This window comes from Gigantopelta aegis, chromosome 15 (genome assembly GCF_016097555.1).
Source record: "Gigantopelta aegis isolate Gae_Host chromosome 15, Gae_host_genome, whole genome shotgun sequence".
Lineage (NCBI taxonomy): Eukaryota > Metazoa > Mollusca > Gastropoda > Neomphalida > Peltospiridae > Gigantopelta > Gigantopelta aegis.
The window spans coordinates 29,272,457-29,300,125 of record NC_054713.1 but is presented as its reverse complement, the minus strand read 5'-3'; the positions used below and the strand labels follow the sequence as shown (position 1 = coordinate 29,300,125).

At 35.9% G+C, this 27,669-nt stretch overlaps 1 protein-coding gene across 5 annotated transcripts in view; it reads left to right on the top strand.

Annotated features, from left to right (window-relative positions):
• Positions 1–27,669, top strand: part of LOC121390418 (rap1 GTPase-activating protein 1-like) — a 204,363-nt gene that overhangs the window by 155,772 nt on the left and 20,922 nt on the right. For 4 of the 5 annotated variants that reach the window (XR_005960208.1, XM_041522223.1, XM_041522226.1 and 1 more), the window contains 8 exons: positions 132–215; positions 6,325–6,414; positions 15,535–15,582; positions 17,548–17,727; positions 18,763–18,863; positions 22,363–22,438; positions 23,501–23,554; positions 26,594–26,677. Coding sequence is in view for 4 of the 5 variants with exons in the window: in XM_041522223.1 (XP_041378157.1) it covers positions 132–215; positions 6,325–6,414; positions 15,535–15,582; positions 17,548–17,727; positions 18,763–18,863; positions 22,363–22,438; positions 23,501–23,554; positions 26,594–26,677 (717 nt within the window). In the remaining variant the exon portion in view is untranslated. The remainder of the gene's footprint in view (positions 1–131; positions 216–6,324; positions 6,415–15,534; positions 15,583–17,547; positions 17,728–18,762; positions 18,864–22,362; positions 22,439–23,500; positions 23,555–26,593; positions 26,678–27,669) is intronic. The other variant, XM_041522224.1, reaches the window with a different exon arrangement.

Here is a 27,669-nt window from a genome sequence, read left to right as displayed (position 1 = left end):
CAAGTAGCCATATTGAAATGTGCTGAGGCCTCATTAAACAAACTTTCCTTTCCTTTCTTTTTTCTAATTACCTATACATGTTGTTGGTTTTTTTTGCTTGAGTGTGTTCATGATGATTTGTATATTTTCAGAATGCTGACCTGTTTGAGATGTTGGAGCGGCTGCAGGGCAAGCGTATTGATGACCAGCGCTGTGACATGTCCGCGTTCTTCAAGGTTTGTGCCTCCGCTCAGCTCATTCATCTGGCTAATGGCCGTGTTTGAATACCAGTCAGTTATCGCAATCGATCACCTGGGTCACAGGAGGACGTGGGGATGAACAATCACATATGATCAATTAGTCGAAGTGGTCCCTCATGGAATGAATTATGTGTAGTTTTAGTGTGGTTGAAATATTTTTACATAACACTTTAAAGAAGCATTTTTATGAAGATAAGATACATAGGTATTGGTTTTTTTAGGAATTCCTTTGTTTGAAATATTTGCATACACTTCAAAAAAGCATTTTCAAAGATGAGATACATAAATATTTGGTTTCTTCTTAATTTTTTTTTTGTTGAAATATTTTTACATATTTTTTAAAAAGACATTTTCAAAGATGAGATACATAAATATTTGTTTTCTTCTTAATTATTTTGGCTAAAATATTTGTATGTATTTAAAGAAGCACTTTCAAAGATAAGATACAAAGGTTTCTGTGTTTTTTTCCGAATTGTTTTGGTTGAAATATTTTTACATTTAAAGAAGCATTTTCAAAGATAAAATATGTAGGTATTGTTTTCTTCTTAATTTTTTGGTTGAAATATTTTTACATACATTTTAAAGAAGCATTTTTAAAGATAAGATACATCTAGTATTTGTTTTATAATAATTATTTTTTATTGATATATTTACATACACTTTGAACAAGCGTTTTGAAAGATAAAATACATAGGTATTTTTAGTTTTCATAATTGTAAAGAATATATACACATACCATACTTTAAGTTGCATATTTAAAGTAAAAATTAACATCACTATATCTGATGTGAAATAAAAAAATTATAAACTTACATAATTTCTTTTCTCAGGTGATCACAGTTCATATTGCAGCTTATTCATAATTTATAATGTTTCTTTTAATGTTGTGTTTAACATAAATTAAGATGCTATCTTACCCAAAACTCGAGCATATTGGTGTTTTTTGGGCATTTAACATGCACTATTTAATTTTGAATTATGAATATGATCCTACTTTTATATAATCAACTGTTTATCACCTTTTTATGACACATTTACCTAATTTCAATCATCATGTTTTCACTTTTCGTGTTAAAAAGGAATTTGACCATCTGGTATCTATTTAGATGAAAGCGAGACTGCTGTTTTCATTATGAAATCAGTGGCAAGTGTTATTACACTTTGCAAAGTAAAGTAGCAAACTTTCATGAACCATACACAGATCAAACGTGTTTTAACAGCATGAATCCAGTGTAAAAAGAAATGTGTACAAATTTGAACTGAAAAACAGTAGCAGATTTCTTACAAATACCGTAACATGATTCCTACAATGGTAAAAGTGTGACTTCAAAATACTACACAAATAGCTCACCACTATGGTACCACCATATATACCCCCCCCCCCCCCAAAAAAAAAAAAAAAAAAAAAAGAAAGAAAGAAAAGCATTAACAGAATTTGAAATTTCATTAAAATAGACTGGTAGTTTCAGAAATGATCCCATGTAAGTGTATGGATGGCAGTTTTTAAATTTCGTTAAAATAGACTGGTAGTTTCAGAAATAATCCCATGTAAGTGTATGGATGGCAGTTTTTAAATTTCGTTAAAATAGACTGGTAGTTTCAGAAATAATCCTATGTTAGTGTATGGATGGCAGTTTTTAAATTAGTTTTACCAGTATTTTTTGTTACAGATAATTAAATTAAACACAGAAAAAACCCTATTTATTTAATAATGCATTATTTTTAGTTTTTAACAGACTTACAATCCATAAATACAGAAAATGGCTGCCTCCTACACATTCCATGAGATAATTTCTGAAATGGCTACTATAATTAAGTTAGCGATACTTTATTTACTTTTATTTGATACTTTTTTTTGTTAATTCTCTTTGTGTGTTCTATTATTAACACCCCTGCGTGTGCTGTAACCTCACCGTGGTGCAGGGGTGTAACATTCTCTTTGACAATGGAAAATACAGCACAAAATTGAAGTTTTGAGTAAAATTCAGTATCCGTAAAATTCTGTGATATTTGTGTTTTTGCACAGTTCTTTACACTGTTTTTGTTTAAGTCTTGAATTTTTATATTGATGTTGATCATCACTTTATTTATTTGCATTACCATAGTTTGACACCCAATAGCCGATGTATTTTTCGTGCTGGGGTGTCGTTAAACATTCATTAATTCATTAATTCATTCTATTATTAACACTGTTTTACTAAAAGAAATGTGTTCTAGATTTATTTTCTTCATTTCAGTTTGTTTTTATTTTGCTTTGCTTAAATAATCACTTTTGTTCTTCTTTATGCAAAATGTTTTCTTCATTAACATCTTAAACAGATTTTGTTTGATGTACATAGTCTTTATGGCAATATATGTTGTTTTGATATATATATACATTGTTTTTGCTTCCTATTTATTGCATGAGTTTATTTTGTGAAAGAATGTATACCACGAGACCATGTAGCGGTCGAGTGGTATGTTCTTTCGCAAAATAAACGAGTACATAAAATAGGAAGCGAAAAGAATGTATGTGAAGTTCTGTATTTATTACATACCTTCTTTTATGTTTTACAAAAACAGTTTTTAATTTAATGTCATAACAACTCTTTGTTAAATCTATTATCAAAACTCATTTCATGGATTTACTTAACACTAAGAATCATACTCTGTGGCAGCCTTGTGTAATGTTTCAAATACGATGTGACGTCATTTGTAAATCATATATGACGTCAGTAAATAAAAGGCGCTAACTGCAGTAAAAATAAAAAGGGAACTCCCCATTTAAAAGTTTCGGTCCATATTGCACATATGTGCGATACAAAATAAATTTATTACACGGTTTCAAAATGTCTTTATCACTATAGTAAGATTGAATAGGTATGTAATAAATTTAAAAACTAATTTGTATATTTATAATAAAAAGCAAACCTTTAAAAAATATTTCTCACCCCAGAAAGAATTTGGTAATATCAGGGATGTTACCCTGATTCATAACCCTGCAAGTGTTATTGAGAAAATTATTATATACATACAAAACAACAACAAAACCAAAGACAATGTTGTCCCCTACCTACAAAAACAAAACAAATAATAAAGAGAAAAACTTATTATGTTCTCAAAGTTTGTACGTTAAAAAGGAGCAAGTATAGTATAGAGAATTAAAGGTTTCTCAAAGCATTTTAGTTCAGACAAGTTTTTCATGTGTATTGAAAATTATTGGTACATATAATATTGTCAAGAACTAAATTATTGTTTAATTATTGGTACATATAATATTGTCAAGAACTAAATTATTTGTTTAATTATTGGTACATATAATATTGTCAAGAACTAAATTATTTGTTAAATTATTGGTACATATAATATTGTCAAGAACTAAATTATTTGTTTAATTATTTGGTTAATTATTTGGCAGTATATCTTACAAGAAACAGGGGTGGGAAGTAGCCCAGTGGTAAAGTGTTCGCGTGATGCTCAGTCAGTCTAGGATCGATCCCCATCGGTGGACTCATTGGGCTATTTTTCGTTCCTGCCAGTGCTCCACAACTGGTGTAACAAAGGTCGTGGTATGTATTATCCTCTCTGTGGAATGGTGTATATAAAAGATCCCTTGCTGCTAATCGAAATGAGTAGCCCATAAAGTGGCGACAGCAGGTTTCCTCCCTCAATATCTGTGTGGTCCTTAACCATATGTCTGACGCCATATAACCGTAAATAAAATGTGTTGAGTGCGTTGTTAAATAAAACATTTTCTTCCTTAAGCACTAATAAGCAACTGATGTCATTTATTTGCAGACTAAATTTTAAAAAAAATATTTATTTATTTATACAACATAATATTCAAAGTCATTAGTTTACTAATTAACCAATTTGTCTAAATTTTGTGTCAGAAATATATTATAAAGATGACTGATTCCAACCAGTACCTCATAACTATATCGAAGGTCATGGTATGTGCTGTCCTATCCTTAGGAAAGAGCATATGAAAGATCCTTTGCTGGTAATGGAAATTTTTTAAACTGTTTTCGTATAAAAAGACTGTTAGAATATTTGACATCCCAAGCTGATGATTAATAAATCAATGTGTTTTTGTGGTGTTGTTAAACAAAACAAACTTTAACTTTATCTTCTGTGAAACTCTCATAAGTATTACTCATGTTACATTGTAGACACCTAATAGCTAGACTTTTTTTTTAATTGCTTTCTTTTTTTCCCCCCGTGGCTCGCCCACCATCCCTTGAAACTGCCATGGTGGCCATAAAGTATTATCATTACAAGTTTTTACAAAGTTTGCCAACTTTCAGAAGCTATCCAGTGACACACATTACAGCTTCTCACTCATTATTTTCCAACTTAGAGCAGTTTTATGACAACTTTATAACCCACAACCACTTTATCAAAGGTTTATAACATCTTGTTACGATAATTGTCTTACATGTGGTAAATCAAATAAAAAAAGGGTTATATGGTGAAACTCTCCTTTGAACCAGTAACCCTTGAGACCAAGTAAAAAGTCTGGTTTATAGCAGTATTCAGTTTAGAGAGGTTCTGTTCTGTATCCCCTGCAATTAGGAAAATGTCTACAGCAAAAACATGCCTTGAAAACAAACCTAATATAGTCCACAGCAAAAAAAGTGCCGTAAACAATGGAAAACTCTACGGCAATCTCCACGGCATTGCCGACTGCCGTGGGCAATTGCAGAGGTTGGTTCTGTACTCATATTTAAAAAAGGGACAGTAAAAAAAAAAATCTGGTTTTAAAAGAATTCCTGCTTACTGAATGTCCAGTTTTGACTGGTTTCACTGTACAGTAATGAGGGAAATTCCATATTCCTTACATTATTCAGTCTTTCATACACCCACAATAAAATCTGATATAAAAAATAAGGTGGGTTTTTTTTTTTGGCAATTTATTATTTATGAATCCTAATTATTTGTAACCAAATGTTTTCATTAGATGTCTTGTAGTAATAATTCTGTCTCTCTGAGCACCCACACACTTGTTTATCTAACATTTGAAAAAATACTGGAACTCCTACACTGATGGCGAACAGTGTGATTTAATCATTTATGTTGGAAAACAGAAATTCCGTGGAATAAAATATTTGATTTAATAATTTGTTAGAAAACAGGAATTCTGTGGAATAAAATATTTGATTTAATCATTTGTTAGAAAACAGGAATTCTGTGGAATTAAATATTTTATTTAATCATTTGTTAGGAAAAAGGAATTCTGTGGAATTAAATATTTGATTTAATCATTTGTTAGAAAAGAGGCATTCTGTGGAATTAAATATTTTATTTAATCATTTGTTAGAAAACGGGAATTCTGTGGAATTAAATATTTGATTTACCCGGTAATCATTTATGTTAGAAAACAGGAATTCTGTGGAATTAAATATTTGATTTAATCATTTATGATGGAAAACAGGAATTCTGTGGAAATAAAATGTATCACCTACTATAAATTGATTCCATGCCATTCATAGCTGCATTCATCTTGGTGCATGTTAAAAATATTTTTTTAGTTAATTTAATAAAAGAAATCACTCTTTACGCCAAATGGCAACACATTATAATTTTGATATTCTTGAGTTAATTATGCAAAGACTGTATATAAAATTGATTAATTTGTAGTTATTTATTACAAATACATGTAAAAAAAAAAAAATATATATATTGTTCTTTCAACTTTGAAATTGTCTGTTTAATTGCAAAATATGACACTTGCAACTTTGAGATTGTACCTTTAGTAGCAAAATGTGACACTTGCAACTTTGAGATTGTACCTTTAATTGTGAAATATGACACTTGCAACTTTGAGATTGTCTGTTTAATTGCAAAATATGACACTTGCAACTTTGAGATTGTACCTTTAATTGCAAAATATGACACTTGCAACTTTGAGATTGTACCTTTAATAGCAAAATATGACACTTGCAACTTTGAGATTGTACCTTTAATTGTGAAATATGACACTTGCAACTTTGAGATTGTACCTTTAATTGCAAAACTTTGCAACTTTGATAATGCATCTTTGACTGTTATTTACTTTCTACAATACTGTTCTTTTCTTTATTACATCCTCCTGCGCACCATCTAGGGACCTGATTTCTTTGACACACTTTTAAAAATCCAAAGTCGGCGCTATGAGGACCAACGTTGTACCATGCCCATTCCCAAAACACCTCAGGTTCATATGCTTTTGCATGCTGTGATGTCTGTATATACATGTATATATATATACGTACAGTCCTATATCGTCACTACTATGGCTACAGTTATTGAAAAAAACCCACAGTAATCTTATGTAGTGGACAAATTGTGTAGCATGTTGTACTAAAAAAAAAGTCCTAATCAAATTTATACCTATCCATTTTTATTTATTTATTATCATGAAAATTGTCCCTAGGATGAAAATCTGAAATTAAATCAGCATTATGATGATTGATTTCGATATTTAAACAAAATACATCAAAAGTTATATTTTATCGATGAAAAATGTGCATTCACATAAACTACTGTATAAATTACACAAAAAATTTGAAACAGACTATAACATTACGCTAGGCTAAGACTACCAACTGCCAGTAAAACATTGGCCAACTTTCTACTGTCACCTGTCCAATTGCTAGTCTGAGCGCTCTTACAACCCAGTTGTTAATCTGAGCACACCCGTTGTAATTTGGCAGTTGGGGGAAATTACAACTCAGCTGTCAAGTTGGCCAACTTCATCGTGACAGTTGACAGTCTGATACTAGCATTACACCTGACTATTGTAGTCATACTTGTCAGTGTTGTGTGATATGAGATGGTTATAATCTGTTTCAAAGTTAAACTGTAATAAAAAATAAATAAAAAAAAGGGTGGATATAATGTTGATTACGACTTTAGTCATACTAACTGCAAGAATCTCTTAACCTGTCGTACCTTGCTTCAGATAATATGCGTTGCGATAATCTCATTTAATACAAATGTGTATATACTTGTAGCATGCGATCTTAATGTTATTATTTACTGGCAATTGTTAAACATTATTTGAAATCCAAACCCTATATGGATTATTTTGTAATATTGTATTTTGAAATCCCATCCCGAAATGAATTTATTCTGCATTATTTGAAATCCCATATCTAAACACAGACTTTGGCACTGCATTATTTGAAATCCCATTCCTATAAGCATGGTTATTAGACAACATTGTTGGCAAACAGTCATAAACCTCGATTACTTCATATTATAGTATTTGAATCCTATTGTTGTGTGGATTCGTGTGCATCCATATTTGAAATACCAGGGGCAGGACATAGCTAAGTGGTAAAGCACCCACTTGATGTGCGGTCAGTCTAGGATCAATCCCTGTCGGTGGATTGCCCTATTTCTTGCATATCAAAGGCTGTGGTATGCTATGTCCTGTCTGTGTTATGGTGCATAAAAAAGATACCTTGCTACTAATGGAAAAATATAGCAGGTTTCCTCTCTAGGATATGTGTCAAAATTACGAAATGTTTGACATCCAATAGCTGATGATTAATAACTCAATGAGCTCTAGTGGTGTCGTTAAACAAAACAAATGTCAACTCTCTTTTTTTTTTAATACCATCTCTAAATGTTTCATAAATGTTAAGCATCACACTGAATAGAAGAAACTCTAAATGTATTGATCTTGTTTATTTTTATTTTTTTAAATTAAAGCCTTTCAATTTGTAGTACATTTCAATGATATGATATACTAGTTTGTTTTATCTCAATTCCTTCCCCAAATTTAATAATAATAATAATTTTATATATATATATATATATATATATATATATATATATATATTATATATATACTTATTTAATATATATATATATATATCATCTGTATATATATATATATAATCTTTTTTTATAATTTAAATATATATAATTATATATTTTTCTTATTTAATATAAATATATTCATATCATCTGTGTCAAGTTAATTCTAATATGTTTTTAAAATCTGTTTGACATCAGGGTTCGATAAATCCACTAACTTTCTATATTACTATAGAATATATGGTGTAGCTAGTGTAAATTATCAACTGTATTTTAAATACATAGGGCACTAGCCAAAGCTTCTGTGAGGGCTAGTGGAAATTCGACTGTATTACTATAACACATCGGGCACTAGCCAAAGAATTTGTGAGGAGCTAGTGGAAATTATCAACTGTATTTCTATAATACATAGGGCACTAGCCAAAGCTTCTGTGAGGGCTAGTGGAAATTATCAACTGTATTACTATAACACATAGGGCACTAGCCAAAGCTTCTGTGAGGGCTAGTGGAAATTATCAACTGTATTACTATAACACATAGGGCACTAGCCAAAGCTTCTGTGAGGGCTAGTGGAAATTATCAACTGTATTGCTATAACACATAGGGCACTAGCCAAAGCTTCTGTGAGGGCTAGTGACTTTCTCAAATATGATGTTACATATCTCACTGAAGCAATCATGACTTTGTCTTGTTCAGAGAAAGGGGCAGGATTTAGCTCAGTCAGTTGAGTGCTCGCCCGAGGTGCTTGTGTCGCATGATCGAACCACCTCGTTCCATTGAACTGATTGGTTTTTTTCTCATTCCAACCAGTGCACCACAACTGGTCGATGGCTGTGGTGTGTGCTTTCCTCTCTGTGGGGAAAGTGCATGTAAAAGATCCCTTTCTGCATTAGGAAGAAGTGTAGTGGGTTTCCTCTGATGACTACGTGTCAGAATTACCAAATGTTTGACATCCAATAGCTGATGATTAATTAATGAAAGTGCTCTAGTGGTGTTGTTAAACAAAGCAAACTTTGTTCAGAGATATGACTTTGATATCGGAATATGGTTTTGTTGTTCAGATTTGTCGAACACTGCTGTTTGTGTATCTGGGCCAGTGGAAATTATCAACTGATTTACTATAATACTAAAGTTACTAGCCAAGGCTTCTTTGGGACTATAGTGACTTTGTGAGGACTATAGTGACTTTGTGAGGACTATAGTGACTTTGTGAGGACTGTAGTGACTTTGTGAGGACTATAGTGACTTTGAGAGGACTACTTTGAGAGGACTACTTTGTGAGGACTATAGTGACTTTGTGAGGACTGTAGTGACTGTGAGGACCATAGTGACTTTGTGAGGACCATGGTGACTTTGTGAGGACCATAGTGACTTTGTGAGGACCATAGTGACTTTGTGACGACCATAGTGACTTTGTGAGGGCCATAGTGTCTTTGTGAGGACTATAGTGACTTTGTGAGGGCTATAGTGTCTTTGTGAGGGCCATAGTGACTTTGTGAGGGCCATAGTAACTTTGTGAGGACTATAGTGACTGAGGACCATAGTGACTTTGTGAGGGCTATAGTGTCTTTGTGAGGACTATAGTGACTTTGTGAGGACCATAGTGACTTTGTGAGGACTGTAGTGACTTTGTGAGGACTGTAGTGACTTTGTGAGGACTGTGGTGACTGTGGTGTCTTTGTGGGGACTATAGTGACTTTGTGAGGACCATAGTGACTTTGTGAGGACCATAGTGACTTTGTGAGGGCTATAGTGACTGAGGGCTATAGTGACTTTGTGAGGGCTATAGTGACTTTGAGGACTATAGTGACTTTGTGAGGACTATAGTGATTTTGTGAGGACTGTGGTGTCTTTGTGAGGACTATAGTGTCTTTGTGAGGACTATAGTGACTTTGTGAGGACCATAGTGACTTTGTGAGGGCCATAGTGTCTTTGTGAGAACTATAGTGACTTTGTGAGGGTTATAGTGACTTTGTGAGGGCTACAGTGACTTTCTCAAACATTGGCCGAACCCTGCTGTTCGTGGCTTATCTGTTTTGTCTTGCTATAAATCGATGTTGCAGTGTGAGAAACTTGTTGCCGTTTGTTGTAGATCATTATCGATGGATATTTCTGGAGAGTACATCTGGAGCTGTGTTTCCTAATTAATGTCCTGTTTCCTGCATGCATTTCCCAGTGTTTGTTATGCTTGTTATGTTTCATTCATCACCATGTCTCACTGTGGTCTATATGGCTGCTGCGGTATTGATAGGTCAGGATAGCTTTCTTCAGATGAACTATACATAATGTACATGCAAAAGTCAGATGTTTTAATGTAACGTTGTGAAAGGAAGATTGATGAAGCCTAATGACATTAGTTGACATTAAAGGGACAGGGTCACTAAATTCTAAAAAGGGCTAAGAGAGCAATAACTGTAAGGGGATTATAGGGGACATGCACACAGGAAAATGTTGAAATAAAGTTACTCAAGATGTGTTTTCAAGACAATTTAGTGTTGTATATTGTGTATGATGAATTTAAAAAAACTAATAGAAAGTCATTAAAAAGGGTACTTCAAACGATGGGGTGGGGTGGGTTATGAAACCCCTGTGAACCCACTCTGGATCTGCCAATGATCTTAAGACATTAATAAGTCACTATATATATATATATATATATATATATATATATATATATATACTTAACTCCAAAAGAAACGCGAAAATTTTAAAATATTAAAAAACCAACATTTGAATAAACTATGTACAAATCGATTAAGTTGACCAATAGCCATCTTGTCAGCGTATCCAATTCCACATAACGCATGAAAAAAACGAGTACAGTGTGACGTCACGCACGTGCTGAAATTGACGACCAAAATCGATCTGGAATGCAAAACGGGTGGATCATGAAAGATGCGAATTGCACGTGAAACACTACCAGGCCTGGGTATAAAAGAAACACCAGACAGCAATGTTCAACTCATTTTACGAGTAGCGATACAACGATGCCACGACTTAACGCTGATTCCAGACATAGAGCTTTGGGGAATTTGGAGGCCGGAATGGATGCCAGGCAGGTTGCACGTGCTTTCGGTGTCCATGTCTCGACAATCTACCGTCTCATAGACCGATTTCTACAGAACAACAACGTCGTCGACCGTCCACGTAGCGGCCGTCCCAGAGTGACGTCACAGCGCCAGGACCGTTACATCGTCCGAACTCACATGCGTGATCGGTTCGTACCAGCCACCACAACAGCCCGGCAGACAGTGGGAACCCACAACCGCCCCGTTTCCTACACCACGGTACGACGTCGTCTGATCGCCATCCATCTGAACTGTCGTCAACCGTACATTGGACAACGTCTCACACAGCGACACCGCCTTGCACGACACAACTGGGCTGTTCTGCATCGACAGTGGCGGAACCGACAGTGGCAGAACATCGTCTTCTCCGACGAAAGCCGCTACTGCTTAGATAGGGCCGACGGTCGTATGAGGGTGTGGAGGCGTCGAGGTGAGCGCTTCACAGATGCGTGTGTTATGGAGAGGGACCGTTGGGGAGGGCCTTCCGTCATGCTGTGGGGTGCCATATCCTGGGGACGTCGTGTACAACCTGTCATCTTCGACAACAACGGCCGAGGACGCGGCAGGGGCGTCACAGCACAGCGCTACATCGACGAAGTGCTCACGCCTGTGGTGGTGCCTTTTTTCGCGGGTCACCGTCAGATGGTTTACCAGCACGACAACGCCAGGCCACACACGGCACGGGCCACCCAGGCATTCCTGGCACAGCACAACATCATCACAATGGACTGGCCAGCTTTAAGCCCGGATCTGAACCCCATCGAGCACTTGTGGGACGAGGTTCAGCGCATGATGAACCAACGCCCTGCTCCCGTGGTGACACAGCAGCAGCTCCGCCAGGCCGTCGTGGACACCTACAACAACGTGCCCAGGGCCTTCATCAGGAACCTCTTCCTCTCCATGGGTAGGAGGTGTGCGGCGGTCATGGCCAGCAATGGCGGACACACCCGCTATTAGTGGACATGTTTGAGTGGCATGTGACGCCATTGAAGAAGCGTCATGGCCTTGACATTTCAAATGACAATGCGACCTCGATTTTTAACATGTCAATAACATGAAATCTCATCTTTACGAATTGTTTAAGTTTTTCATAGAAACGATTATTTTAAGAACTTTGGGACGTATTTCAATGAGTGCACTCAAAACCTCCAATCTACGTATTCGCGTTTCTTTTGGAGTTAAGTATATATATATATATATATATATATATCCGGCAATCATCAAAAGTAATAAGCAGTTTAGTGTTCTTGTGGGTTTTTTGTTTTTATTTCCACTGATTAATTAAGTCGCAGACCCTAGTTTTAACACGTAAAAATGGACACTATGTGTTTGGTTAATCTATACAAACCTGCAACACATTTGGGTAAAGTTACAACATAGTGAAACAAGAGTCTGTGATATTTGAAACATGGAAATATCCTTATATAAATAGATTAGAACTTGACTCCATAATCATTAATTAAAAATAGAAACACCAGGATGACCAGAAACACTTCACTTGTACGGAAATAAAAAAACCCAATAAAATATAAGTAATGTTTGATTTCAGTGATCATAAACTGCTCTAATAATGAAAAATATGTCTTAGTATTTCAAAACTAGGATCTGTCACTTTAATAGTCAGTAGTTTATTATATAACATGAAAGTGTCTGTTATCAGTGGTGATGACTTTCAAATACAAATATACATATATGCATTCTGATTTGCTACATATGAATATGTATGATGATTTTCCATACTTGAATATGTATGAATATTTGATAAAAATGTGCAGACATAATCCGCTGAGCTTAAATAGACTCCATCATATGTGGTCATGTGGGATAGAAAAAAGTACACCCTCAGTGGTGGAAATTTTGACCTTGGGGACGAGGGTATATTTTTTCTATCCCACGTGATCACATATGATTGGAGTCTTTTTCTTCCATTCATTCGATAAATAAAGACCGGCCTCGGTGGCGTCGTGGCAGGCCATCGGTTTACAGGCTGGTAGGTACTGGGTTCGGATCCTAGTCGAGCCATGGGATTTTTAATCCAGATACCGACTCCAAACCCTGAGTGAGTGCTCCGCAAGGCTCAATGGGTAGGTGTAAACCACTTGCACCGACCAGTGATCCATAACTGGTTCAACAAAGGCCATGGTTTGTGCTATCCTGCCTGTGGGAAGCGCAAATAAAAGATCCCTTGCTGCCAATCGGAAGAGTAGCCCATGTAGTGGCGACAGCGGGTTTCCTCTCAAAATCTGTATGGTCCTTAACCATATGTCTGATGCCATATAACCGTAAATAAAATGTGTTGAGTGCGTCGTTAAATAAAACACTTCTTTCGTCTTCTTTTTTTTTTCGATAAATAAAGCATTATTTTACACAAACAAAGATGGCTGAAAAAGTAACTTCTTTATTTGACCATTTTGTCATAAGAAAACTACACTATCTTATTTGCTGCGTCTGTTTCATGTGTTAAATACAGTTTATCACTACAAATTAACAAGATAGCTTTTATAATGCAGGTTTTAATAACAAAATATCAATCTAAAACTAACCAACTCGCATTAATATGACATCATATATTACCAATTAAGTAACACTCCCCATGTTAAATGCAGTGACGTCATAGCCCATGCAAGACATTTATTCTGTATGGGCTGACATCACGGAATGGGTCTGTCTTGCATAGCTAGGGATGGGAGAAATGTGTATCTGAAAATGATTTGTTATGTGTAGTGATGTTGTATTTTTGTCATTAAGAAACTGTTAGTCTGTTGGTTTCCATTGTTTGTCTATACAGTTTTTATTGTTAGTTTACTGGTTTTTCAATTGGCCTAGAACAATATTAGTTATATAATATTTTATATTATACTATACCACTAAATATATTCTATATATAATTGCTATATATATATTATGTGTATTTAACCATGTTTTAATAATCTCTGTACTTAACTATATTTGTATCTGCCAATATATATATATACACACACGCACAGACACAGACACACAGGAACAAGCATGCACATGCACACACACACACACACACACACACACACACACACACAAACACACACACACACACACACACTAAATGTCAAAATTATCAAATGTTTGACATCCAATAGCCGATGATTAATAAATCAATGTGCTCTAGTGGTGTCACTAAACAAAACAACCCACTCTCCCTCCTTTTATTTGGGAACACCAACTGTATTTAATATGAGATATTGGTACAGATCAGAACATTCATTTGTGTGTACGCACAGATCTCCCAGCACCATTAAAGCTATCTCCTAACCGGACACGTGCGACGCGAGGGATTTTTTTTTAGGATCTATTGACTTCATTCTGCCTATCACCGGCCTCGGTGGTGTCGTGGCAGGCCATCGGTCTACAGGCTGGTAGGTACTGGGTTCAGATCCCAGTCGAGGCATGGAATTTTTAATCCAGATACCGACTCCAAACCCTGAGTGAGTGCTCCGCAAGGCTCAATGGGTAGGTGTAAACCACTTGCACCGACCAGTGATCCATAACTGGTTCAACAAAGGCCATGGTTTGTGCTATCCTGCCTGTGGGAAGCGCAAATAAAAGATCCCTTGCTGCCTGTCGTAAAAAGAGTAGCCTATGTGGCGACAGCGGGTTTCCTCTAAAAACAGTGTCAGAATGACCATATGTTTGACGTCCAATAGCCGATGATAAGATAAAAAAATCAATGTGCTCTAGCGGCGTCGTTAAATAAAACAAACTTTACTTTACTCATTCTGCCTATCCTAACCACACGCATATGGTGTGACAGATAATTATGTTGCATTGCATGCATGAGGTTAGGATGCGGCAATTGAAAGCAATGATTTCTAAAATAATCGCTAACATTGCTCGCAGTTGGTTAGAATATATCTTTAGTCACTGACAGAATTCATTACCCTTTTTATTAGTCAAGATTCTACTGCATTATGGATCTGTTCAATATTTAAAGTCTTTTATGCATATTAATTATTTTGTGCAAATATTGCATGATCTGCATAAGCCTATGTATTTTGTTGTTTATTATTAGGAAGTTGTGTCGTGATGTGTCAAGTTCAGTTATATTTGAATTATCTTTACGGAGAATTAATGCATTAGTATGTCACTTGTACTTTCTTGTTAGCTAGGAAAGCTATTTATTTTAATGAATATGCTGTTTTTATTTTCCATTCTGGAGGTTTAAATGTACTGGGAAATTGTTTTATTTTTAAAGATACATTTAGTTTTTACTGTTGTAGATTTCAAAACATTTAATGTCATTTTGTTTATTAATTTTGTCGCATATTTTGAACTATTGTGCATCATCTGGTCTCGACCTATCTTAGTTTGTAAATACCAGTGAGAGTAATAATTAAAGAAGCAAGTGTCAAGTCGAAACTAAGTTTACAAGACAAATGATCTCAATATATGTACTTTTTTACTTTCAGAATTCTATATCTACACAAGAAACGGAAGAAAATAACAATATTAAAGAGGTTTGTAATAACGTACGAAATAAGGAATTAATCAGGGGTGGGAATTTTCCTCGAATCAGTGATTTTCCTCTCATGGAAAATTGCATTTCCTCACATTTTAATTGTCCTTGCCCCCGGACAGTTTTTACAGTTCACCACCTTGACCCCTCTATATTTCTTCTTCTTTTTTTTACAGTTCACCAATTCCCACCCCTGATTAATATAATTCCATTATGTTGAAAGTGCATGTACGTGAGGAAGCAGCCATCTTCTATTCTTTTTGTTTTACTTCTTGTTTTTGCCATTTGAAATTACCTTTAGGCATTTACATATACAAGCATTATTTACCTCTTCCTAACTACAAGGGGCATTATGTAGCCCAGTGGTAAAACGCTCGCTTGATGCACGGTCGGTTTGGGATCGATCCTTGTCAGTGGGGCCCATTGGTCTATTTCTCATTCCAGCCACTGCACCACGACTGGTATATCAAAGGCTGTGGTATGTGCTGTCCTGTTCGTGGGATTGTGCATATAAAAGATCCCTTGCGGGTTTCGTCTGATGACTATGAGTCAGAATTACCAAATGTTTGACATCCAATAGCTGATGATTAATTAATCAATGTGCTCCAAGCAATGGAAGTGGGGTGGGATGTGTGTGGTGGGGGGGTGGGGGGGTGGGTAATGCAGTTGCTTCAGAGCTTGGGGAAGTCAGTTCTTCTGTCTCCCCCCCCCCCCACACTTCCACACTGTATCTGTATTAGTAGAAAACAAATTAAAGAATTCAACAAAAAAATACTTTCATAAATTGTTGGTGAAATAACTTCCCAAAATATTAAATTGTTTAATAAATAAAATTGAAATGAATGTGTCTGCTTTTATAGCATAGTATTGTGAAAATAAATTCTAAATTGCTAAAAATAATTATATAAATATAAAAATATATACATACTGCATGGTAATAACTGTTATTGAATAAAATTAAAATGCATGTATGTACAGTACATATTATATGTTATTGTCTAGAGTGACAATGAAAATTATTTCATGAGGGACATAAATATGATACAAAATGGTAGCAAGTTTAATATCCTATTTATTACCCATAATCGATTTTAATTTATATCACTCAACTCGTTTGGTTGACGTTCCTGTACGGTTTATAGTGCACCAATCGATGACGTCATCGTGTCACATCCCACTTGGCATTCTAGTGGGACGTATCACTTTGATATATACCAAGATATTTTAGCCATATGGGTAATAAATATATATATATATATATATATATATATATATATAGGTTATTACCAGAGTGTTTTTCAGTATCGTCAATATCATAGGAATAAAAATTGTATTATGCGAGCCTCTGGCGAGTATAATACATTATTTTTATTCCTAATATATGATATTTACAATACCGAAATACACGAGGGTAATAATCTCTTTATCATATAAGCTCAAGCTTACTACAACATGTTTTTATAAACTGTACACGCAACTTTAATTCCAGTCCGCCATTACTAGATATTCAAATGACGTAAGTATATGTGGCGCGGTGTATTTTTGAATGGAAATGACGTCAAACTCAAATGACGTCATTTTGGATGTCCTTACATCAAAATAAAGTTATGCCTAACGTTTTTTGTTTTCTGAATGCTGGACAGCTTTCAGTGTCAAATTGCTATTGAAATGTTTTTATTTGATGACTATGAATGCATATGTCAATCATGGAGTGTCACCCAAATACGTTTGCTTAAATGTCAATAAACCTAGTGCCGAGACCTCGACTAATTTACATCTAATTTGCAAAGTTATCAAATTCTCAAAGTATGTGATCTGAAAAATATCACATACATGTACTTTGATTGCACTGAAAATGTAAGATATTATATGATAAATATATATATTTTTTTTATTAATTTTTTTTTTAAAAGGTTAAAAAGCATATAATATTGATATGTGGGGTTTTGGTTTTTTTGCCTGACAGATTCTACAAAAGCCAGGGCCATACCCCATGGTTGTGCTGCCATCTTGTGGTGGCTACTGGATAGAGGGGACAGAACTGGACGGAATGCAAACATCACTTGTGTCATCATTACATTCTTCACAGTACGGCTTGGATCTCGATGAGACTGCTCACTGTTACAGAGAACATTTTTTAGGAAAAGTAAGTGTCCATGTTAGTACTTTGGAAAGAGTTTGACCCATACTCCTCTATATCAAAGTCTCTAAGACTAACCCTAAGCCTAATCTTTAAACTAACACTAACCATTGAAAGGGAGTACAGGTCGAACTCATGCCAATACTTTGTCTTACACATCTGTTGGAGAAAACATTAGATTAAACTTGTGGTATCACTCGACAGTTACCTACATATGTCAGAGATCAATGTAATGACCGAGTGGTTGCTGCATGAAGATGACATAAATGTCACAGTCAAACTGTCCATTGAAATTAACACTTTTAAATATATTCTACATATGTTGAAAACCAATTTATTGATTAATTGGCTTTTTACGGATCACTTAAGTATCGAAGCCAAACTATCATCTGAAATTAACACTTACAAATATATTCTACATATGTTGAAAACCAATTTAGTGACCGATTCGTTGCTCCATGAGGTTGACTTACCGGGTATATAACAAAGCCAAAATATCCACTGAAATTAACACTTCCAGAAGTGATTTCTGTATTTGAAGTACAAGTTAACAACTTTTAGTTGAAAAAGATGTTTAAATTTCAATTAAACCTGGGGTTTTTATGTAAAAATTTGGGTTGTGGGATGGATGGCACAACACCCCCGACTTGAGGCTGAAAATGTAAATGTTTTGGTCCTACACAAAATAAATAAAGGTAAAAATACGACTTGTGCCCCACTCTAGAGGCTGTGAACCACACCACTAAAGATTGTGCCCACCCCACTCCAGATATCGTTCCTAAGGGCCTGTACAACACTTGGGTCTGCTAAATACCATTTATCTTGCAGCTCCTTTAGAAACTTGTTCCACTTTCATTTGCATATTAAATACATTTTAAAACAACTCCTACATAATTCTTTATCACAGATGCCACAACTACGATATATGTTTATTACATACTTAGCCTGTGATTAAACAGTGTTCTAGGCTGTTGGTACATGAACTATTCATGTGATAGGTAATTGATGTGTTATTAAAACACGAATGGCCTCATGTTTCAGGAACACTTCAACTACTACGCAGCAGACGACAATGTGGGACCAGTAGTATTATCTCTCAAACACGAACCCGAGTCTGACGACAACATCCGAGCAGTTCTCAGGTGAGATCATACATTTATAATTCAAATGAGCCGAGAGATGCAGGCTATAGGGGTAGATTTTTGTAGTATTTGTTTTAGGCAAGGATCAGCTGTTATTGACTTTATTTTGAGTGTGGTAGTTCTGTGATGTCACAAGAAAACACAGATCTATTTTTTATTCAGGCCTAAGAAAAATTGTGTTTCCTGGAACCCAACACTAAGTAGAAAAAAAGCCAACCCTAAAAATATTTTTTTCTCAATTGGTTTTTTTTGGGGGTGTGGGTTTTTGGCACTTTCCTGTAAAGTATTCAATGGTCTATCAAATCCTAAGTCTGACATCACACTAGCACATTTGCCCGTGTGGCAATACTAATTTTAGGCCCAAAAGAAGTGTTTTGTTGATCAGCAAAGTGTTGGAATAAAAAAAATTAAAAAATGTGGACTGTGTGTGTGTGACTAGAGTGATGATGTTTAACTGTGTCTTGTTCTTAGCTTGACAAACTTGTACCTTTCAATATTATTTTAAAATGTTCCTTGAAATCATATCAGAATGACTATAGGTAATAAATAGAATATGGGGGCAGGATTTAGTTCAATCTGTTGAATGCTCACTTGAGGTGGTTGTATTGCAGGATCGATTGTTTTTTTTCTTATCATTTCAAACAATGCACCACAACTGGACAAAGGCCATGGTATGTGCTTTCCTGTCTGTGGGAAAGTGCATATAAAAGATCCCTTTCTGCATTAGGAAAAATGTTGCAGGTTTCCTCTGATGACTACGAGTCAAAATTACCAAATATTTGAGATTCAATAGCCGATGATTAATTAATCAATGTGCTCTAGTGGTGTCGTTAAACAAACCAAAAACTTAACTAGAATAACCAATTTATTACTCGTCAGAAGTGTTGATCATGCACTTTTGAACTGATGTTGTCTTCCACTTGCCAACGGCTTTCAAAGGAGATCATAAGTTCATAGTTCACTCGTGCAAATAAACAGTATTTATTGGAAGAGGAGAGTAGTGGAGGGCATGGGTTCACGAGCCCTTCTCCCAAATCTGAAAATAATACATCTCTCAAAATGGAATTAATTACTGGCCCTTACAGTTACTGGCATCTTCCAATGACTAAGGCGAGACGTAGCCCAGTGGTAAAGCACTCGCATGACGCGCGGTCGATTTGGAATCAATCCCTGTCAGTGGGCCCATTGGGCTATTTCTTGTTCCAGCCAGTGCATCGTGACTGGTACATCAAAGGCTGTGGTATGTGCTATCCTGTCTATGGGATGGTGCATATAAAAGATCCCTTGCTGCTAATTGAAAAGAGTAGCCCATGAAGTGGTGACAGCGGGTTTCCTCCCTCAATATTAGTGTGGTTCGTAATCATGTCCGACACCATATAACCATAAATAAAATGTGTTGAGTACGTCGTTAAATAAAACATTTCCTTTCCTTCCAACGCCTATAACTACAAAATCAAATTTCATATTTAAAACAAGAAATCGGTGATAGGATAGATCTGGTGGGAGGTTCTTAGGTTGCAGTCTACTGAACACTGCATTGACCCTACGGGCAACGGGCAACTCTATTAACGTGCCCCTATCCACGAGGGTTCAGGCACGCCCGCCCCGGATCAAGCCTCTGACTTCGCCAGTGACCAAATCCGGGGCGGGAGGGGGGGAGGGAAAGAATGTAGGGGACAATTTAAAAATGTTGTATGACCACTTAAAAAATAATTAAATAAATAAATAAAAATAATTCGGGAGCTACCATTACCTTATATCTTATACATGTATTATGGATTAGTAATAATTGCACCAATTAAACTATATCATGCTATTCTTTTAATATGTTAATTAGTAGGTGCATAGTAAAATTATTTTTCAATCGGGCTGTTCAAAATAAATATAATATATAAACAATTTACTAAATTAATTTAATTTAAATTAATTAAATCAACTTAAGCCCTAGAGGATCAAGGATTCGCAAAGGGGGGAGCCTCGCGCCCGAGACGATTTCCACGGGGGGGGGGGTGTTCTGGGGGGGGGAGGCCTCTACCAGCCATCCCTACTGGCCCAAACCGCCAACGCCCTAATGCACCCAAAGAGCACCCTACCACGGCGTCCCCCCCCATCCCACCCCCCCCCCCCCCCCCCCCCCCCCCCCCCCAAGTTATCCATATAACACAGGTGGGCTGTATTTAGAATGATCTGAAATGATTTGTGATTATGATTATGAACAAGCCTGCCAGCCGCCGTCCGGATTGGTGGTGAAACGTATAAATAGTTGTTGTTGATGTCGATGTTGTTGATGAAGTTGTGGATTGATCCGGTTAATGAGAGGTGTCCTTGCTGTTTTCCTCAAGCATTCGTGAGCCCAACACCCGGGGGGGGGTGCGTCACCTACACGGATGACAAACGTCATTGCTATATAAACCTCGTTATCGCCCAGGAAACCACTCAATCGTTAAGCATTGACCCTATAAATGCCCTAGAAGACAATTGATTTATAATGACTTTACTGAAAATCACAGACCAGTAAGTACATATTTTGTCTTGCCTTTAGGATATAGGTATGACTAATCTGTAGGCGGGATTTATCTCAGTCGGTTGAGTGCTCACTTGAGGTGCTAGCATCGCAGGATTCGAACCACCTTGGTGGATCCGTTTAACTAATTGGGTTTTTCTCATTCAAACCAGTACACCACAACTGGACAAAGGCCGTGGAACATGTATGTGCTTTCCTGTCTGTGGGAAAGTATATATAAAAGATCCCTTGCTGCATTAAAAAAAATGTAGCATGTTTCCTCTGATGACTATGAGTCAGAATTACCATTTGTTTGACATCCAATAGCCGATGATTAATTAATCAGTGTGCTCTAGTGGTGTCGTTAAACAAAACAAAGTTTTTTACTAATCTGATGGCAACAGAGACAGCATCATTTCATTTCAACTTATTTTTGTGCTTATATCCAATTAAGGTACAAGCAAGCTGTCCTGGGCACACACCTCAGGTATCTGAGCTGTCTGACCAGGACAGTGGGTTGGTTGTTAATTGTTAGTGGTTAGTGAGAGAGAAGAGGGTGTAGTGCTTTTACGCCTACCCACTGAGTCATTAAAACTCAGTAAGCCAGTACTAGGCTGCGAACCCTGTACCTACCAGCCTTATGTCCGATGGCTTAACCACAACACCACCGAGGCCGGTGAGACAGCATAAACGTCTTGTTACAAAATTTAACATTAAGGTTTTTCACATTTAGATCCGTTTCTCACAAACTGTGAGTCCTAGGTTTAATGAAACTTGGTTTATAGTTGCACACATGGATGATCACCACAGTGCACTAAAACGATTTATGGTAGACAAGACAGTTAATTCGGCAGAATGTTTGTTTATGTTGTTATCCCTACTCAATCAAAATCCTGAATAAAATACAGTTATCATGAGTAATTTTAGTTGATGTAATTGTATGATTCAGATTTATTATGATTAATATATTACATTCTGTGGTGGGGTTTTTTTCAGAACGCGGTTTGGCACAAAACACGAAGTAGTGCCTCCTTCCAAGTTTGATCAACCAAATCCAGTCAAAGTGGCCAAGGTTTGAATCCATATTTTTTATTTTCCTTTAAGAAAAAAGATCATAATTTAAGTTTTAGTTCAACATTTCACATCCGTTATAAAAAATTAAAAAATCCTTTTTATTTCATCTTGAATACAACAAATATTTTAATAGGCTTTTTTTTACATACCGATATACAGAAATTTAGCATTCCATAATTCATTTATATTTATTCTCATGCTTATATATATCCAACTGAGGTTCAAGCATGCTTTCCTAGGCACATGTCCAGGACAGTTGGATGCTGGTTAGTGAGAGAAGTCGGTGTAGTGATCTTACACCTACCTAGGGCCTCCACGAGTCCTAAATATTGAACTCAAGTACTCGAACTCGAGTACCCAACACTTACACTAGATGATAATAAGACAAAGGAATAAACAAAACTAGCATTATGCATCTTAATTCCAGCGCTGAACATGGATACTAAATCATGCCATTGTATTGCATTATGCACAGTCGACTTTTGTTTTTCCTCCATGTCTCATTGCCCTATAATGTAACCAGCTGAACACGTATGGCAAAATGATGAAAAAAATATAATTAAATGAGAGTGCTCTTCCTTGCACGGGTACTCGAGTCCTGTGAACAGACTCCAGTCTTGCTAGACTCGGCCCGTGACCGAGTACTCGTGGAGACCCTACACCTACCCACTGAGTCATTAAACTTGTTCTGGATTGAACCCTGTACCTACCAGCCTTGTTGGTCTGATGGCTTAACCACCACATCAGACATCACAGAGGCTGGTCTTTTTTCTTTCTTTCTACGTTGTTTTTTGTTTTTTGTTTTTTTGTGGGGGTTTTTTGCATTCATTTTAAATATATTTTTATTCATACATCCTTACTTTGCAAGGATTCAGCTATCCTAGACACCACACACCTCAGCTATCTGGGCTAGCTGTCCAGGACAGTGGGTTAGTTGTTAGTTGTTCGTGGTTAGTGAGAGAAAAGAGGATGTAGTGGTCTTACAACTCCCTACCAAGTCATTAAAACTCACTGTGGTGGGAGTTTGTTCTACATGATTCTTTCTTGTTTTATTTTTCAGTGTTTATGTGATGAACTGACAACCGACAGATTTCATCCAGTTTTGTCACTGAAGGTATTTACACACGTCTCAGTTGGTTATTAATCATTGGTTAGTTTTATTAAATTTAAATAAGATCAAACCCCTTCTGTAGACAAATTCTCTGATTAAGTTTTTTCCCATTCAGACCAGTGTTTTATGACTTGTTTATCAAAGGCAATGGTATGTACTGTCCTGTCTTTTAAAAAGTGCATATAAATTATCCCTTGCTACTAAAAGAAAATTATAGTGGGTTTCGTCTGAAGACACTGTGTCAGAATTATCAGTCCATTTCACATTCACTAATCACTGCCTTTGTTTGACTCCCAATAGAAAGAAAGAAAGAAGTGTTTTATTTAACGACACACTCCACACATTTTAATTACAGTTATATGGCGTCAGACATATATGGTTAAGGACCACACAGATTTTTTTAGAGGAAACCCACTGTCGTAACATAGGCTACTCTTTTTATGACAGGCAGCAAGGGATCTTTTATTTGCACTTCCCACAGGCAGGATAGCACAAACCATGGCCTTTTTTGAACCAGTTATGGATCACTGGTCGGTGCAAGTGGTTTACACCTACCCATTGAGCCTTGCGGAGCACTCACTCAGGGTTTGGAGTCGTTATCTGGATTAAAAATTCCATGCCTCGACTGGGATCTGAACCCAGTACCTACCAGCCTGTAGACCGATGGCCTGCCACTATGCCACCGAGGCCGGTGACCCCCCAATAGCCAATCTCTATTTTTGTGCTGGGATGTCATTTATTCATTCCAGTAGTCATTAATTAATCAGTCAATGTACTCTAGTGATATTGTTAAACAAACAAACAATCTGGAAGAGTTTACCTAATGATGTTAAAAAATGTACTAGTTTAAATATATTTAAGAAAAAATGTTACAAACACTTCTTAGAAGCATGATTGCTCTTCTACATAATTATGTCTTAATATCTTTTATTGGTGTATATATTGTACATACATGTATGGTTTTGTTATTTTTTATTTTTAATAATTAATATGATTATTATTATTATTATTATTATAATTAGTAAGAAAGCCTAAGGGGAAAATAGTCTAGAACTAATTGAGCTACCTTCTATAAATAAAGATTGTATTATTATTATTATTATTATTATTATTATTATAATCTTAACTTTTTAAAATTAAATTAAATTTTTAAAAATTAAGTGTCAGTCGTGTTGAATAGAAACACTTGGAATTTAATTATTACTGTCTTGACACATCAAGTTATTTTTTCCTCATTTGCATTGATGAGCTGTGAACTTGAGGTGAATTCCAAGAAGTGGCTGTTGACACATTATCTGCTACATGTGCTTTGATTGCATGCATTAGTGACACATCAGCTGCTAAATGTTCCTTGCATGCATATATTAGTGACACAACAGGGGACATCTTGACTTCATCATGCGACATCATGTCATGTGACTTGCATTACAAATACAGTAAAGTACACTTAAAAACAAACTACTGCATAGAACGAACTGATCGTAAAGTCCTGTTTTATCTCCCTATACTTTATTGTACATACAATTGGAAATGAACCAAACTGCTTTATGACATTGGCCGTTGACTGACACACCCAAGAATTAGACTAACAGAACAGAAAGTGAATGCCAACTTCCACAAATTTATGTGGATTGGGTTTAAAGCATATTGAGTTGCTTCCTAACCCCAAGTCTAAGTAATTTTATTTACGTGCCTACATGCAATCAAAGTTCAGCACATCCATCACATGTCCAATCTCTAGCATAGAGAAATAAAATGTGTTGAGTGCATCGTTAAATAAACCATTTCCTTCCTGTCGTGACCATTGGCAGGGCATCGGATGCTTCCTAATGAAATTTGTTGAGTCCTCAAATGGAAGTAACCATGTTGAATGTGCATTGAGTTACATAAACATAGGTAGAAATTAAGACCATTTTCCGCTGGACTAGACCGAACCACATTTTTAACAACTACAATAAATGACTCTCCTACCTTTAATTACTTTTAGATTTCCCCCACATTTTGTCTAAACAGAAATAATAAAAATCCCATTACATTGGCATAGATTCCACATATAGACTGTAACCATGTCACCTATATCGAGAGAACCATAAAAAGCAAATTGGCATCCTACATGCATTTTGTCCTTGGCTATTTCAGCAAAGTCAATATAGATGACATGGGGCCTAATTCACTAAACTCTCGCATCTGTGCGATCTCTCAGTGCAATGCTAAAAGACTTGCAAAGAGGATGCTTTATTGTCTAGCAGGACCGGCCTCGGTGGTGTCGTGGCAGGCCATCGGTCTCCAGGCTGGTAGGTACTGGGTTCGGACCCCAGTCGAGGCATGGGATTTTTAATCCAGATACCGACTCCAAACCCTGAGTGAGTGCTTCGCAAGGCTTAATGGGTAGGTGTAAACCACTTGCACTGACCAGTGATCCATAACTGGTTCAACAAAGGCCATGGTTTGTGCTAATCCTGCCTGTGGGAAGCGCAAATAAAAGATCCCTTGCTGCCTGTCGTAAAAGAGTAGCCTATGTGGCGACAGCGGGTTTCCTCTAAAAACAGTGTCAGAATGACCATATGTTTGACGTCCAATAGCCGATGATAAGGTAAAAAATCAATGTGCTCTAGTGGTGTTGTTAAATAAAACAAACTTTACTTTTTATTGTTTAGCAGAGCCTAAGAGAGGTTTGTGAATTAGGCCCATGGTTACCATCTAGTATGTGGAATCTTATTTCATTGCAATGGCTGATTCACAATTTCTGTCTGGAAAAAATTGTTGGGGAAATCTAACGATAATTAAAGGTAGGAGAGTTAATTTATTGTAGTTGTTAAAAAAAATGTGGTTCGGACTTTAGACCCCAAGAAAACAGTCTTGACAGTCACAGCTGTTGAGAATTACTGGCCCAGAGGATTAGCATCATTTAACTTGTACTTTCTACACACCTGGGGTGAGGCGGCGAGAGTTACTTTGTCCCTGACCGATGCTGCTTGGTACGTGTATTATTCATAGTTTATGCAGTGTTTTCACACTTGTTTTGTGTTTTTGTTTTTTCAGGGATCAGAACTTATCGTCTCTTATGATGAACATGTTTTAACCAACACCTTTAAGTTTGGAATTATTTATCAAACATTTGGTCAGGTAAGAAACTGTTTTACTTGCTATAACTCTTGTACTAGACTAGTAGTTGAGTTACAATATAAAGTGGGGAAAACTTTTAATATTTGTATAAAATCCAAAACTGTGTTGTTTTTTCCAGTTGGACATTTTATATAAATAATTTGTGATTTCTTGATAAATATAAATATGAAATATGTTGAAATGTTGCATGTTATATATCACTTGTATAGGGCTCAAACGGAACAAAGTTTGATTTAGTCAGTTTGTAGATATGTTGAGCATTTCCTTAAAAATTATTAAAATGTGGTTAATTTAAGGAATATTTTATTAGCCAAAAACTAAATGTTGTAGCCACTTTTAAAGGTTTACTGTCACAGATTTAAGGACCTTATTTCTCTAAAAAATGAATAATAACTAAAATTTACACTACTTGTTGGAAACCAAATCTAGCTATTGCATCACCTTAACTGAACCATGATGGAGTGAAATCCATGTCAACCCTCTCAGCAATTTTAGTTTTTGAATTATGGACCATTGCCATAATTCGATTATTTTTACAAAATGTCATTAATAAATGGAGTATGGTGGTTATGAAGATGGTTGAATAAAGTATGTTTAGGGACAAATTAAAATTTTTTTTTTCAGGTAATACTTTGTTAGACCATAAAATAGGTTAGTGGTCTGTGACAATATGCCTTTAATAAAAATGAGCAATTGGCTAATTTGGCCATGTACAGGGCGAGCCCTGCTTGTGTGTGTGTGTGTGTGTGTGTGTGTGTGTGTGTGTGTATTACATCAGACTCAAAACATGGGGACAATGAGACTGTGGCATCCTTATTTTCCCCACCCAAGTTTGAAATTGATTGTAAAGGTGTTTAAAATGTGCCAGAATACACATAAGAGCATATTACATGATTGAAAAACTTTCCATGAGTTGATGTAATCAGCAAGGTAATCATTATTAACAAAATATCTTACTTCATTAATAATACCAGTGTAGTATTTAAAGCAGA